The 16867-nt window shown below is 33.6% G+C and overlaps 1 protein-coding gene across 3 annotated transcripts in view; it reads left to right on the top strand.

Moving 5' to 3' along the window:
• LOC128860579 (calcium-transporting ATPase type 2C member 1) overlaps positions 1-16867 on the top strand; it is a 123020-nt gene that overhangs the window by 67140 nt on the left and 39013 nt on the right. The window contains exon 1 of one of the 3 annotated variants that reach the window (XM_054098188.1): positions 4421-5206. The exons of the other annotated variants lie outside the window; for them this stretch is intronic. Coding sequence (XP_053954163.1) covers positions 5171-5206 — 36 coding nt within the window. The 5' untranslated portion in view covers positions 4421-5170. Of the gene's footprint in view, positions 1-4420; positions 5207-16867 lie in introns of those variants that run through there. 3 annotated transcript variants of the gene reach the window in all.

Here is a 16867-nt window from a genome sequence, read left to right as displayed (position 1 = left end):
ACACTTGTGAAGTGAAAGTTTCATTTTGCTTGTTAGGGCTACTGTTGAGCAAACCAATTTAATGTCATAAATAAGAAAATCGCACCACCGGCTCTTTATCAGTTAATTCTGATTCACAAATGGCTAGGCATTCACACTTTAGATCTGTATGGTAAAGTAGTAGCTGAAGGTACATACATACATACATACATTCATTAATATACGTATCTATTTACTTGTCGAAAGTCTCTTGACATAAAAAGAGTAGAACTGATTTTGTATTCCCCTAGTGCCTCTATTTGCTGGTAGCATTGCCAGATCTTTTGAAGGAAAAAAATCCAAAAAAATAAATATCAATGACCAAAGGCAATATGACTTTGGAAATCGTAATAGACACCATATATTCCTCAAGGTTTTTATGATATCTCTTGATGTTTGCGATTGTTATTTACGCAATTGAAACGACTACCACTTAATCACACGAACAGCTGTACAATGTTACCTACTTTATTTAGTTAGTTTAATCTCAATTATATCTAAACAACATTTTTTTATAATAATCAAGTATTTTATTGTGAAATTTAAAGACAAAAGTTGATGATTTTGAGAAATTCCTCAGGCTCTTTCAGAATTTGGAAATATTTTTTGACTTGTATAACACAGGAGGTGTTTTACTTTCCCTAATGTATGACTTAAAAGTCAGACAACACTCATATTTTTTTAAGCGCAAATGTATCTGTTCAACAGATATCAAATCAATATTTATGGAAGTAACTTACGAACGAGAAAATGCAGGCGGAAAGAAAAATTTTTAGTTGGTAGACAAATGGGTATTGTTATATAACGCATGAGTTGAAAAGTATCGGGCCTAACAGAGAAAATGGCTTTTTTGTTTGTTCAAAATTAGTTTAATTTACTTTCATTAAGAAGAACGTAATCATTCCAGCGCCGATCTAACATTTCAATACCACTCAGACGCGGTTTGTGGTCTTGATGAAACAAAACAGTGAGCAAACGCGGCACCTACTTTGAACAGAGCTTTCTCATAGTCAAATGCTCATGCAATATAAAACTAACGCATTCTTTTGATATCTCTATGAAGTCAGCTAACTCTCTTAATGTAATTTTTGGATCATTCAAAACGATTTTGTGGATTTTTTTGATATTTTCTGCTGTTACCGCCTCATTTGGACGTTCACTGCATTGTGCATCATCCGTGTCTCTACGACCACGTTTGAAATCAGCAAACCATCGTTTTATTGTTGTTTCTGATGGAGCGGAGTCCCCATAACACTTTTAAAGTCATTGATTCGCTTGAACGGTATTTTATTTCATCAAGAAGCAATGTAAAATTAAAACACGAATGTTTGTTGATCTATTGTTTTGAAAATAACGCAAGTAGTGTCACTCTTAGCACAATAACTCACAAACTAATGATGAATATGGAATATGATGAAGTTTTAGCAGCTGTCTTTTTAAGATTAGTACTAAATGGAAAAGAGGTGAATGCAATAAAACTTGTGCCATCTACGTGTTAGGCCAGGGACTTTTCAGTCTATGTGTTATATCTGGCTTTCACTTCAGTAGCGTTTCCCAAAAATGTATGGGGAATGCTTTGTGCTATTTCAACGAAAACAAAAAATATTTGTTTAACTGATGAGTATATTCCGCGTTCTTATTTGATGAACTTATTGGAATAGGCCAACATTTTTTTTAATTGAGGCTCCCAAATTGAATATAGAATATATATACCATATAACTGCTAAATTAGTTAGGGAGATCAATAGCGAATGCAAGGGCGCCTACAAAGAACTAGTCGTTTCCATCGCAATTGGTTCTATGTTACCGGTAACGACCCAGCTTTATATCCAGCCAAGGACTGTCATTCCAGCAGCGTTCTCCAAATATTTATGAGGAACGTGTATGCTATTGCAAGAACAAGAACAACAAAGAACCACTTTAACTTTGCGTTACTGCAACTTTAAAAAATATAAGAATTAAGAATTTATCAACCCAATCTGGCTACACTCCTGCATTCACATTGCTTACAGGCGAGAGAGCGGAACCTTCGACGTCACTCTTTCTCTATTGTAGTCGCATTGATTGCGATCTGCCTTTCTCTCTCTTTTTCTGATTTGAAGCTCATCATTACTTAAGCGTTTTTAATTGAGTTGTTGTGCTTATCTTTATTTTTGTTTTTGGCCCATTATGAGGATATTAGTGTTTTATTATGGGTATTCACACTGAGCTTGTTACTTTCAATTCACGTATATTTTGTTTTTGCAATTTAGATGCATAATTAGCAATAGCTACGTAACGAACTGCTGTGGTGGCTGGCTTGGCCATTAAGGCAATAGTCAAAATAACAATCAGCTGTTACAAAACTGAATTGGAATGAGGCAAAAGAAAAAGACGCGTTCACTTGTAGAATATTTTACTGAACTACCATTTAAGAAACTGCCAAATTAATGAGATCTGTGTGAATATCCCTTTTGTGTTTAGCCATTTATCTGCGAAGTGCCGGCTGATTCTTGGGCTGAGATAAATATTTGACTCATACTTTGGAAATTTTGAGTAGTTATCAGATTCTGGCTAATGCAGGTACAAGCAATTATATCTTTTGAAAGCTGATAACACACATAGCCATACATGCATACATACAAGATAGCGTTTCAAAGGAAAAAATATTATTTATTTGCCAAAAGTTCAACACTCGCTGCTCCACTTAAGAAAATGCACTTAAGTATACATTCTGTGCAAAAAGTACCGCGAAATTTATTATTAATTACATTTTATTATTTAATTTTCGAAATCGGCATCTTCAGCAATAGCACCCACATGCAAAGAAATAATACAATTGTAAAAAAAAATAATTCAAAATTGAGTTTTATGCCATCGAATTGGAAGTAAGAATCAGGTGAATAAAGTGGGTTCTTGGCCAGAAATTCTTTTACGATGATTACTTGGTAAAATGGGCGTTAGTTTAGTGATCCGAAATTTTACCTTTTCGAGCAAAATGGATGGCAGAAAGATACCATTTATATAACTTCTTTTCAAATTAGTGGAAGGGATAGGAGCGTCAGTCTTTTGTTCGCAATTTGATCTCCAAAAGTCTTTCAGACTCCCTAATTATTGTAGTATATTTCATGCTGTAACAAAAGCAGCTGAATTGGCTCTGGAATTAACTCCTCTTAATACTCGGTTAAACATTTTCATTGATGGCAAAGCGGCTCTTAAAGCAATTATGGCTTCTTGGACTAACTCGTAATGCTTTCAACCATGCAGATCCAAATTGGATGAATTCTGCCGAAATGTGCAGGTCTCTATTTACTTGATACCAAGAGACAAAGGAATAGGAGGAAATGAGAGAACCGATGAGCTCGCTAAAGCAGATATTCGCTTGTCGAGATTAAGCACGTCGGCCATATACCCATCACTCTCCTTTCTGAAAACGGAACTGAATGAGGAACTAGCGCTGAAAACGCAGTCTCTGTGGAAACGCTCAACCTTGTACAAAACTGCCAAAATTATGCTAAGGAATTGGAACACGAAAACTACAAACCTTTTTTTTATCGCTCTCTAAAAAGGTTGCAAAATATTTTGTTAGGAGTACTGACGGGAAACTGTGTCACTCCACATCACGCAGTGATTAGTCTAGAGCGATCCGTGTAACGCAAGCAACGAAGCGAATGCTATGTGTACTTTGGAACATTTACTTTGTCACTACCCTGCTCTATGTGGAATTCGACAAATGTCGCGTAGGATCAACATATTTTTCATTCTTGAAAGATATTGCTAACGTAAGGTTGAACGGCTTGCTAAAACTCGCGAAGACGTGTATTAAGAATTGCATAAAATAATGTCTTCGACTACAAATACATAGCACTAGTAACACACTATACCCTAGAGGTCTAAATGAGATGTTTTTACAGATCAGCCAACACTACCTAACTTAACTTAACCTTACCTTTTCGAGAAATTTTTTCTCTCAACTGCCTTTTAATATACAGATGCTCTTTATTGCTTCTTCTGACCCTTTTTGTTGAATTCTGACAATTTCTTAAAGTACAGGTTTTTTAAATGATCGATTTCCCGTACTTTTTTGACAGCATACGTCCTAGCACTTAGATATCGCAATTGGAATGGATTTTTGTGGCCTGCAAAAGTTTCAATCGGTCGCTTAATTGTTCAATTCATTGAGTAGCTTCACCCTTCTCACTCCGTTATTATTTTTAATTGCTGCACCTATTCACTGAGCTATGAAAATTTATATCCATTAATAGATAGCAGCAGCTTTTAGTTATTCTCCTGAAAATATTAGCTTATTTAAGTGCCTTGTTAGCTACTTTATAGAATTATATATGCATATGTATCTGTGCATATGCATGTATGTACATAGTTCGAGAAATACTTATGTACGAGTGCTCTGGCTAAGCTTCTCAGTATTCCAATTTGTATGTAAAAATGTATCCACGAAATATTGTAATGAGGTGGCACTTACTATTGATGGTAGGTACTAAAAGCAAAAACAAAAAAAATAAAAAAAAAACAACAAAAACATCTATTGCACATATTTACATTTTTCGCTAAACGTGTGGTTAGCCCCAGCGTTTCTTAACTGGCTTGTTGAGTGTGCGATTCGCCGCTGCTCAGTCTGTTGACTGATGGTTTGCTTCATTGGTTATATACTGAACACACGACTTGTAATTCTTTTAGTATTTAAAAATCTTTTGACATAGCAAAACCTAGCGATGCGAACGAGCAGCGTGAAGACGACTGCAATTTTTAATTTTTTTTTTAAGATAACGTTAATAATTGATATTACACCTTTGTTGGCGCTGTGCTATCTAAATTTGTACTCGCGTAATTTGTGCTGAAATTAAATTAACCCGGAAGTTTGATGAAGCGAAATGTTTGTAAATATACAGTAGTGTTAGTGTTTGATGCGATAATAAAATTTAACGCCGTGGCGATATAATTTTTAGTGGAAAATAAAATGGGCAAATGAATAATACTAAAACAAGTTACAAAAAATATATAAAAGAAATAGTGATACGTAAATGAAAGGATTTGATAACTATAGTTATCTAAAAAATATATAAAAAATAAAATATTAACATATTAATATATGTAATAGCGAAAATATTGCATATTACAAAAGCACTTTCAAATTGAATTAAAAAAAGTGAAAATGAAACGTCTTGAAGAGGAGATTGAATATTTCGGTGTAAGTTTGCCAATTTTTGGGCATCAAGTTTGTGAACGATATTTGGAAATACGAGTACATTCCTACATATATTAGCTGGTGTGCTAGAAGCGCTTAAGTTTATATTGTATATTTTTTAATAATAATATACTTATACATACATTATGATAGCCAAAAACAAAACAAAAAAAATATTGTATTTTTCCTAAATTTGTTCTATGACCGAAAAAATTTAACACCTATTTTTTATTTATTTTTATTTAATATTTGCCCGCGCCGCCAACGTTTTGGAAACTGCTATTAAATTCCTATAATTTTGTGGACACTTGTAAAGAGAAAATACTGGAGGTGATTAAATAATATCGGTTTGTTATCGTTTTATAGGAAAAGAGGAAACAGTCAGACACCTCCTATGTGAGTGTGAAGCCCAGAAGGAGGTTTCGCAGTCTTGGTAGTGCATCCTTAACAGATGTAGCGGTTATTACACATGCATATAAAACTAACGAAGCTCGTTTATAAAAGCTGCAAAATGGTTTAGAAAGGAAGCCATGGTGTAAAGCTAAGCTCCAGTGGTACCACAATGGATCTACGGCAGGTCTAAGTGTGTCATTACGACAGCCACGCGAGCTACCTACCTAATCATTTTATACCAAAGTAATGGAAAAATGAATTTTCCCCATTGGAATCTAATTGTAATTTTCAAAGCGTTGCCGGCAAGAGTAAATATTATGTGAAAAAAAAGAAAAATGGTCCTAGGAGGCTCCAATTTTTTTGGATATTTGGACATTTAATATTTTTTTTGGATATCCTAATATACATATATCTACATATATATATGGACACGCAAAATATTGGTCGGTTAAAACAATTTTTATTTCATTTTCTCTTTATTAATCGTACTAAGTTAAACAAATCACTCGTAATCAACTCGTATCAATTCTCTTTGTTATGAAGAAAATGGCAACATTTAGATTTGACACCTCTCACTAGGCAATAGACATCAGTTTTTGTTGCGGTATCTGCCGCTCTCTGCCAATTCATTTTAAACTGCTGCTCATTTTTAATTTTTGTTTTTAACAATTTTTTTAACGATTGCTCAATATTTTCGAATAGGTCACAATTGCGGACAGTTTGGTGGGTTGTGGTCCTTTTGAACAATATTTACCTCGTGATATTCATACTAGCTCATGGCAAGACGGCTATAATGACACGATGCTAAATCGTGCCTGAACAGAACTGAGTTTGAATGTTGTCTTATGAACGGCAAGCCAACGTTTTTGCAAACACATCTTCATATAAATTTCTTGATTTTTAGCGCCCGTGGTAATAATCGTTTTGCTTTTCATACCACACTGGCAGATGGTCTGGCAAACCAAACATTTTTTGTGGCACTTGCCCAATATTTTTAGCTTAAAGGAATCTGGGACTCGCTTCGTTACAGTATACAACTCAGCGCCCTGAATCTGCTTAAAGTATACTTTTACGCATATTTCATCATCCATAACCACACAGCCGTATTTTCGGATGTCTTGACCGTATAATTTTTATTTTTTTGTTTTTACAATGTTGAGAACTTTCTTCCATATAAAGCAGACATTCGAAACTCTTTGACTCTTTCGGGCACACTTTGCATGACTACCGAAGAAACCTTGGCGGTTGGGGATTTTTCAATCAGCAATGTTATTAACCAGATTTAGTTGCTTTAGGCCATCAATAGTCCCAGTTGATGCAAGAATGCCGGCTTAGAATTTCAAATAAAGGGAAAATTCGCTTGATACGTCAATCGACTTCATATTTGTTGCCGGGACCATACAACATCAATATACAATGTATGACTTCTCTTACTGGCATTGGCAAGTTTAATAGTCCCGTTCGGAAAAAAAATCAAAAAAACAAATACTACTTATTTAACAGTCACGTATATTGAGTGCACGATAACGAAAAAACACGAGAAAATTAATGTGAAAATCTAAATTAACGTAGAAATATGAAAAATTCATCGTGCAAATGACATGGGAGGAAATAAATACAAGGTAAAATAAGGAAATAAAGGGTATTAGGGTAAACAAAAAAAAAACACAGAGTGCCAAAGGAGTTAGATCACTGTAATAACTAAAAAAAATTAGTATATTTTGCGAAACTTCTTTTTCGAAAATGTGAAATAAATAAATCCTTTGATTATATAATTTGTAAATTAAATCAAAATTCATTAAATTAAAAAAATCATTGAGTAAAAAAAATCATTAAAGTAAAAAAATTTTTAAGTTGAAAAAATCATGAAATTCAAAAATCTTTAAGTTTAAAAACATCATTACATTAAAAAAAATCGTTAAGTTAAAAAACAATAACTAAATTTAAAAAGTCATTAAGTTAAAAAATCACTAAATTAAAAAAAGTTTAAGTTAAAAAAATCACTGAAATAAAAAAATCGTTAAGTAAAAAAAAAAATCACTAAATTAAAAAAATCATTAAGTTAAAAAATCACTAAACTATATTAAAAAAGATTTTAAGTTAAAAAATCACTAAAACAAAAAGAATATTAAATTAAAAAATCATTAAGTTAAAAAAATTACTATTCCAAATATTCATTAAATTAAAAAAATCTTTAAGTTTAAAAAAATCACCAAATTAAAAAAAATCACTTAATTAAACAAAAGAAATCAGTAAGTTATATTAAAAAAAATATCCAATTACAAAAAAATTTGTTTTTTTTTCAAATTGGCCCGTAAGTAGGTTAGAGTATATATGAGGCCGGCCGACTATGAGGAACCGTTACAAAAATACAAAACAAGTATGTACGAGGTTCGTTTGAAAAGTCCGTGCAAAAATTAAAACTACTTAATCGCGTGGGGTAAACTTTTTTTACTTTTCGACATAGGATCATTTTAGACTTACACACTAAGTCCAACGCTGTTCTAGTTTGCAAATCTAGCCATTCGTGTTTGCAATCCTCTCCTCGCTTGAATAAAACCTCTTTCCCGGCAACCACTTCTACAAATTGGGGAACAAATAGTAGTTCGAGGGACGCGAGGGATCCAAGTGAACCACGTCTGAAGAATAGGTGTCTTGTGAAACGGTTTAGAACCCTATTTCCATTTCATTTGCGACCACAGCTGCTACGTGTGGGTGATTTGTCCGTGAGCTGGTGATTTGTCGTGAATTAAAAGGAAAATCACTCGACTTCCTCAATTCAAGTGAATGCCAAATACAAAGAAATTTACCGATCTGGCTGAAACTAAACATAAAAAACAAACAAAATAAAGAAATCAAATTTTGGTGGAAATTAGATGAGTGATTCAAAATTTAATTTAATTTAGCACAAAGTTTGTAGGTAGTGCTGGTGGAGGTGGTGGAAGTGTTGTCTGAGTGACACAGCCCAGACCCGATTAGCACAAAAGATGCCATTTTGATAACTAAACATAGCCTCGGTAGGCGCCAGTAGTGTAGCCGCTCTGACTTTGCACGGACTTTTCAAACGATCTTCGTATTTAGGAATTTTTCTCCGCTTTTAAGAAATCCCACAAAATAAAATTTTTTTTTAATTTTTTTTTTTAATTTTTTTTTCGAAATTCTTTTTTAATTTTTTGTTTTGGAATTTTTTTTTTTTTTTAATTTTTGAAAAAAAAAAAACAGTATGAATCAAATGAAATGATTTTAACGTCGATCAATTGTCACATATCGTCCCCTTAGTATTAAAATAGCCTATACATTTTTTGATGTTTTCAAACTTTTTGTCGAAAGTAGCTCTCACTCAAATCTCGTTATGTCTGTAAATATTTATTATTTTTTGACTGACGTTTTGACCCACTTTGTGGAACTAGAATTTGACAAAATTTTGGCCACATATAAAATCGACGATGGAGAATTCAAAAATTCAATAAAAAAATAATAGCCTATGAGCACATAGGCTATTGTTATACTAAGGGGACGATATGATCTCCGGCTTCATCCCAAAAGTAACACATTTGTATAAAGTGTCTGCACCCTCATATAGAAGTGTTAATTTCATAGATTCATGTAATTTCCCATATTTTAAGCAATGCGACAAAAACAACTTTTTTTGAAAACTTGTTAGAATTTGTTTGTAAAACTTGTTTTGAATTTTTTATTTTTTGAATATTTAAAAATTTTTGTTTTTGTAAATTTATTAGAATTTTTTTTTTTAAATTTTTTCTTTCTTAATTTTTTTCGGAATTTTTTTTTCGAAATTTGAATGAAACGGTGATCAAATATCACAATTTCTCAAATCATCTGCAGCTTCATACCAAAAGTAATAAATTTGTATGAAGTGTCTGCGAACTCGTATAAAAGTGTTAATTTCATAATATAGATACATGTATTTTCCCATATTTTAAGCAGTTTGTTTTTTATTTTGTTAGACATTTTTTTTTTTTTTGAAAATTTGTTAAAAATTTTTCTTTTTGAATTTTTTCGATTTAAATTTTTTATTTTTTGAATATTAAAAAAGAAAAATTTTTTTTTTGGAAATTTGTTGGAAAATGTTTTTTAATTTTTAATGTTTTGTTTTTAATTTTGTTTTGTTTTGTTGAATGAAATGGCGATAAAATATCTCAATTTCGCAAATCATCTGCAGCTTCATACCAAAAGCAGTAAATTTGTATGAAGTGTCTGCACACTCGTATAAAAAAGTTAATTTCATGGCTGCAGATAATTACAAATTTTCAGCTTTTATTACTAATACAGTTCAAAGGAAATTTCTCTTTTTGATTAAAATTTCCACACCTTGTCGTTATAATTAAATTGTTAGTTATTCATTTTGCTTATTCTAGCGAATTAATTTGCCATTGTTTTCATATAAACTATTATCGATTAGCAAATAAATGCAAGCTTAGATATGTGCATACATATTTACACACACTAGTATATTATAAAATTGCACGTAACGAATTGTTGGTGCTTATCAATTAATTTTTACTACGAGTTATTAGAATTTTGTTGCGCCTGAAATTAATTAAACGAGAGATGTAAAAAGAATTCTCTGGAATTTCGTAGCAAAATGTGTGTAAATATTGTAAGGGAAATAAATTTTTGTTCAGAGGCAGAACACAATTTTTAAATTTTTATTTTTAATTTTTTTTAGTTCATATTTGTTTTGAAATTAGTTCGATTTTGCGTCAAATGTTCGTTTGTTGTTTTTTTGTTTACCTATTAAAACTTACTTTCCTGAACATTTACTGGAATTACAATAAATAATAAAAAATTTTAGACACATTTCTATGCTAAGCATCGCAAATGTGCAAACAGACGTACACGAAAAATTTAGTTGCTTAATATACTTACATACATACATGGGCAGACATAGCTGTCTCGTGTGCTCCAAATACTACTAAGAAAATATGTAGGTATGTCTGTATGTTATTTATGAGAGGTCTTTGTTTGCCAGGTACTTCGCACGAAGTTGGTGAACTGGCAACAGGTTTGAACTCATTCTGGCCCAAATGGCCAACTACACAGCGTGTGATTCGAATGCTAGAATATTTTTCAGATACTGGAACTGGGATACATACATACACGCATACGTACATACACGCATGCACAAATATGCTTTTGACTATTTGTATAACTTCAGCTTTAGACAGTTTGTTTGGTTTGGTACGAAAATACAACGCCTTTTGTTTGCACTTAATGAACGTTCTAAAAATACAAGTGTGTATGTATAGACAAACATATATACATACATACAAATGCAGTATGAAAACTGTATTATGTGCATTTGCATATATTTGTAAGTGCCAAATTGTGTAACTGTGCACAAAATACACTGTTTGGCACTTTGAGGTTAATGGGCTTCGATGTTTAGGCTATCGGTGAATGGAGAGTGAACAAAATTTTGTTATAATCAAATATGAGAAAAGCACAATTTGAAATATACTTTTCTATTCAGTATAGTCGCCCTTTTATTACATTAATACACTTGTCACAACCACATTCCAATTGATGAATCTCATCCCTGAAGTGCGAATCTGGAAGAGCTGTAAAATACGCGTCCACGGCTGTTATGCCCTAAGTTTTCGATGAAAACCGCTTTCCACGTATGCATTTTTTAGGTCTACGAACAGATGGAATACAGTAGATGCCAAATCTGCTGAATACGGTGGATACTTTCACAATTCAAACTTTAATTCATAGACTTTAGACATTGTCAAAATGCTTTTGCGGCTCGGCGTATTGTTCGGAAGAAACATAATTTTTTTTATTTTGCAAACTGTGCTTTTATTCCCGAATGTTTAACTACGCGTTTCTAAAAGGTTACAATAATTTTCAGAATTTTTTGTTCTACCAGTTAGCAAGTAATCCGCGAAAAAAATTCTTTTCGCATTTGAAAAAACTGATGCTAACAACTTCTTGGTCAATATCTGTACACGAAGTCGTTTCGGAGTAGAAGAACCAGCCTCACACAACTCTTTAACCTCTTGTTTTGGATTAGGATCATGGTGATAGACCCAAGTCATATTCGTAGTGCTGAATCGATGCACAAAATCCGCTTTATCCTTTCCAAAGAACTCTAAGTGTTACTGAGGAAGTCGCATTCGAATGCGTTTTGTTTCCATCGTTTTGCACCCATTGTGCACCCAGCTCTCTGAAGCACAATACTTCAGTAAAAATAGTGCTTATACTGCCCAATGAGATCTTTGGACTTTTACTAAATCTTTTTGAGCCACTCGACGATGTTCCAATACGATTTCCTGTATTTTTTCTACGATTTCTGGCGGTTTTGCTGTGTTTGGACGTCCTTGACGTGGATCGTCGTCAAGGCTTGTCCGACCATGTTTAAATTCAGCAACTCATCTTTCTACTGTACCAAAGTCCTTGTACACTTTCAACATTCGTTCATAAATTTCCTTTGCGTTTGAACCAAAAGAAAATTTTGGTTACTTTTCTTGCTGTTTTATAACAACGTAAGAAAATAGTTGAACTTTTCTACTATGAAATAAAGCAAATAATATTATAAAAAAATATAAAAATATCTATATTTGCCCTGGCGAAAAGTAAATAATTTTTGTTTTTCTTTTTTTTTAATAAATAAAATCAAATGAATACGGATAAATAAAAATAATTAGGGATTATAATAAGGATTAACAAGCAATTATGAATCGTTTAACCTCAGAACTACACTTTTAAGTTGTGGAAATTTACTTGGAAAAAAAGTCTGTCTATCGGCCTTTATTTCTTTCGTAATGGGGAAAGAGCTGCCGTTAGTGCGTTTATTGAATTTTTGTTTCCAAAAACGAATCAACTAAACAGCGACGGCGTTTGGTTCCAGCAAGACGGCGCAAGTTGCCATGCAGCGGGCTTAACAATCGGCTTATCACAATATTTAATCCACCATTAAAGCCATATGGCCAGATTTAGAAGGAAAGAGTAGTCAAAAATAAGACTCATCGAGTGGCCCATGTAACCACGGCAGAAATATGCCGCATATCAAAAACAAAAAATAAGTGCCATGAAATTATAAGTGCCAGATCATAATAAAAAAAAATTAAAAAATATTAATTCCAACAATATTTCTGCTTTGTATTAATATTTTAAGTTCTCAAGCTCTTAAAAAACACCCATAATGATGCACCGTTTATTCTTCAAAACAACAAAAAACAAAAAAACTTCTCTAAGCATTCATTTTGTTATACTTTCGAAACCATACATTTTCTTCTATTTCATTTATTTGACCGCTCTTTATAATACATCAAAGATTTCAACTGGAATTTCTAACAGCCATTAATAATAAATTTTTGCTCAACATATTTGCATATCGTTTTTGCATACCTTTCTAAAATTCGTAGCATAAAAAAGATGATCTTCCGTGCCCTTTTTACCCTTGCAATAAATTTTTCATAAATTTTATAGTTGTATAATCTCGTTTTAATTTCCATTCAAGCTTCACAATACGAGTAACATCTCAAATGCGAAAGCAACAACATGCTTTTCCATTCAGTTATTAAATGCTACCCAGTAATTGTACACGCATCCACCGTCTAATCCACAATAACATATCATAATAAAAAAATTTCATACAACTAAAATTGCATGCCGCATTTGCGTGGCTTGCAAATCACGTTCTTGAAAAACCTGTTTTAAATGCAATTGTTTTTATCAGAAAATTGGCGCTATCTTTACTGGGAAATACTGGATTGTTGCTTATGATATTCAAGTATTAAGTATTGAAATGTTATACGGGCTCGTGCATAGAGGCTCATAAAAGTTAGTTAGGTGTAAATGAGGGTTGCAACACACTTACGACCAATAAAAGATTTTCGATCAAGTCTGATAGTAAAAAATTGTAATGATGGTGGTTAAACTGCAAAGAGAAGATAAAAGGCGTCGCCGTTGTATCGTAATTTTTTATATTTTTTTTACTACTTCTCTAGGTTTGAAGCATTTTGGTGTTGATTGAAACAAATTTTATTTCAAAGATTTGTTGAAAATAATTTATGTCCAAATGCTATTACTTTTCAGAGTTTTGAGTTATGACCTAACTACTTTTTATATTTTCTAAATATTGCATTGAAACATCAAGCAAATCAGCGGAAAACTGAAGGAGTTATAGAACTTTGACTGAAAGAATTTAGCAAGGGCAGCTTGGTACTGTGAGGCTTTAGGCTTATTTGACCGTTTTTTTTCTTACCGATTGCATATTAAAATGTTAAGGCTTCGGTAATTTTGTGCAAAAATTTCAAGCAAACCGGAAGAAAACTGGGGGAGTTATAGAAGTTTGACTGAAAAAAATTAGCCAGGGCAATTTGGTACTAGTGATACTATTTTTTATGCCAAAAGAAAAACAAAAACCCCAGTACGGCCTTTGAATAGCAAATTTTCCACTTATCTCAAGTTCGGCGTAAATATTATTTCGCTTTAATTTATGAGGTGTAAACTTCCATTTCCGAGCTTTGCTTTTGCTTCATTACTTCCTGTATTTGTGGAGGACTTCTTTACTTTGAGCCAAATATGGGGCTCTGTAATTAATTTGACGCCGTCAACGACTATCCGCCATTTATGAACTGCTTTTGCAAAAATACTCGTACATTTGAAGGATTGCCATTTCCTATCGAGGAACAACCGCTGTTATTATAACTTCAGTCAATTTAACAGCTTATTAGCTCGGTACTTCGCTACCCGATGGCAGAACTGCAAAGAAATCATTTGATTCACCAAAAGAGATGAGGCTTGAAGCGTAAATTTATGCATAAATAAGCAGTAAGTGAAAAAAATCTGGGAAATAATATTTATTGCAATTGCAATTTCTGCTGCAATGCTGTTTAGGGATACAAATTAGATATCAAGAAGCAACTCAGAAAATATTACATTAAAACAACCAATTGTGAGCACTTAAACTAACTTATCTAATATCACTGTTCTTCTGGTCCGACCACACCGTGCCACGCACCGAAAAAACACATTACATGACCTCTTGACTTGGCCGTACCAAGTACGATTTGGTCACGGAATAAATCAATTTCGAACAATAATTCGAAGTAGCAGTTGGTCGTTGCAGATTTTTTTTTTACATTTCCATGGGGTAATGGGTTTCCCTGGAGTGTTTGAGAGATTCTGCGACGTTGGTATCGTAGGTGAAAGAACAATGAGCTGTATGAGTTTTACGACGACATAGACATAGCGCAGCGAAAAAAGATCCAGCGGCTTCGTCGCCTGAGTCATGTTCTCTGAATGGATACAAACGCTTCGGCTCTAAAAGTATTCTTTGGCTAGGGCTCTTTTGTACTTTAACTTAACTGAAACCGTTTTTCGTGCAGCTTGTCAGTCATGCGAGTTGTTCATGAAGCCGTCGAGTTGTCCATGAAGATCTCCGGTATAAATCCTTCTTTATGCAAGTTATTCAATCAAAACCCCTTCTAAACATAATTAAACATCCTGCAGCGCCTAAGAACACCTAACTTAGAGCCGCTTAACTTCACAGATCTTATTTCCCTGGATTACTATGTACTACGTACTGCAGTTTCATCTTTGAAGGCTGCAATTAATACCGTTATGGTGAATATGAATATGGGGCATTTGATTCGGGCATTCAATCGTTACCGAACACAGATCGATAATACTATTGCTGCTAATGGACATTTTTTTGAATGAATTTATGGATATGCATATAAAAAGTTAGGTTAGGTAGTGAGGTTGCTTTTTTAAGGCAAGACACTCGGTGCCCCTAAGGCCCATTGGGGTATCTGCATTTGATTTACATCCCCTAACTAAGTTGCTTAAACCACTTAGATCTTCTTAAGAAGGTAAATAGTCGCTCCAATGAGACATTTTGCAAATTTTTCAGATATTCAAAGAAGTAATCCCCAAGATATTTAACACGACTTCTTTGAAGTGCAGGACATTCACAGAGGAGGTTTTATAACGACTCAAATTCTTCTTCATCTCTTCAACTCCTGCAGAAGTCATTGTGAGGTACATCCAATGCTTGAATCCAAGCAGAAATTTTGTCCTTTTAATATTCAGTCTTGGCCATAGCGCTTTCGAAACCCTACAGTTAGTAGTCAGATACCACCTTCTATTGCTTTCCGACAAAAAGTTAATGCTGTTTAAAAAATTCCGAAGTTTCATTAAGTTTTGTTCACAATTAAAGGCAATCGGTTTTACTCGCCAGTTGCCCTCAAATACTGTACGCACCCTGTATATGTATAAATCATCTTTTGCATTCATTGGGATGTAATAAATTAATTAAATGTATTTGTAGTCGGTTGAACAGCTTTTAAAAGACGTGGAGAAATCATGCGACAGCAACAGCTATAATAATTTACATAATAATAATATCACCGGTATTTTCAACAAAGTAATTGGAATCTTAAATGAATTATTATTATTTTGATGAGAAACCAGTAAAAGGGATTCCGGGAAAAATTATTACATATAATTAGAAATGTGTATGGAATATATTAACGCCACATTAGCGAGATAAGTTAGAACAATTTTATTTTATTGAAACTATTTAATTAAAAACTTTGTGCTAAACGAAGTTTCAGGCAGAGGGATACCTTTTCTACATTCTTCTTCACTCCGCATAGGACTTCGACAATACCCTTCTATCGTACACGATTCTGGGCGCTTATTTTTGCGCCGTTCCTTGTGATGTCGCGTAGCATCGACCTTCTCGAAGTAATCTTTGGCCGACCGCAACCTCTGCTGCCTTGCGGGTTCCAGTTCAATGTCATTATCGTGATGCTATCTGGCGGTTTTCTAAACGTGTAACCTATCCATCGCCACTTTCTGTATTAGATTTGTCATAGGATGGGCTGCTCATTCGTTGATCTCCACAGCGCGTCGTTCCTGATGGTGTTCGGCCAAAATATTCTACAGATGATGTGGAAGCGTTTGTTTGTACCCTCTGTGTGCTGGTGTTGGAGACCACCAGTCATGTTTCACTTCCGTACAACAACACTGACTTCACACATGAGCTGAATATTTGCAGTTTAGTGCGCCTAGAGGTCTGCGCACACGCCCATACTGTAACGCCGGCTTTTCTTTGCTTAGCCTGCAGTTGGCATCTTCATCTGCTCTGTGTGATAGAGCAGCTGAGGTAGCAGAAGCTTTCGACAAATTCCACCGGTGCGGACTTGAATGTGTGTGATGGGTATGAAAGTGAATTATTAAAAATTGGCCCGATCGCTTACAGCATTGCCAGAAAATTCGATCTGGCCATTTGAA

This window comes from Anastrepha ludens, chromosome 4 (assembly GCF_028408465.1).
Source record: "Anastrepha ludens isolate Willacy chromosome 4, idAnaLude1.1, whole genome shotgun sequence".
In the NCBI taxonomy this organism is placed as follows: domain Eukaryota; kingdom Metazoa; phylum Arthropoda; class Insecta; order Diptera; family Tephritidae; genus Anastrepha; species Anastrepha ludens.
This window is presented reverse-complemented; position numbering and strand designations above follow the sequence as displayed.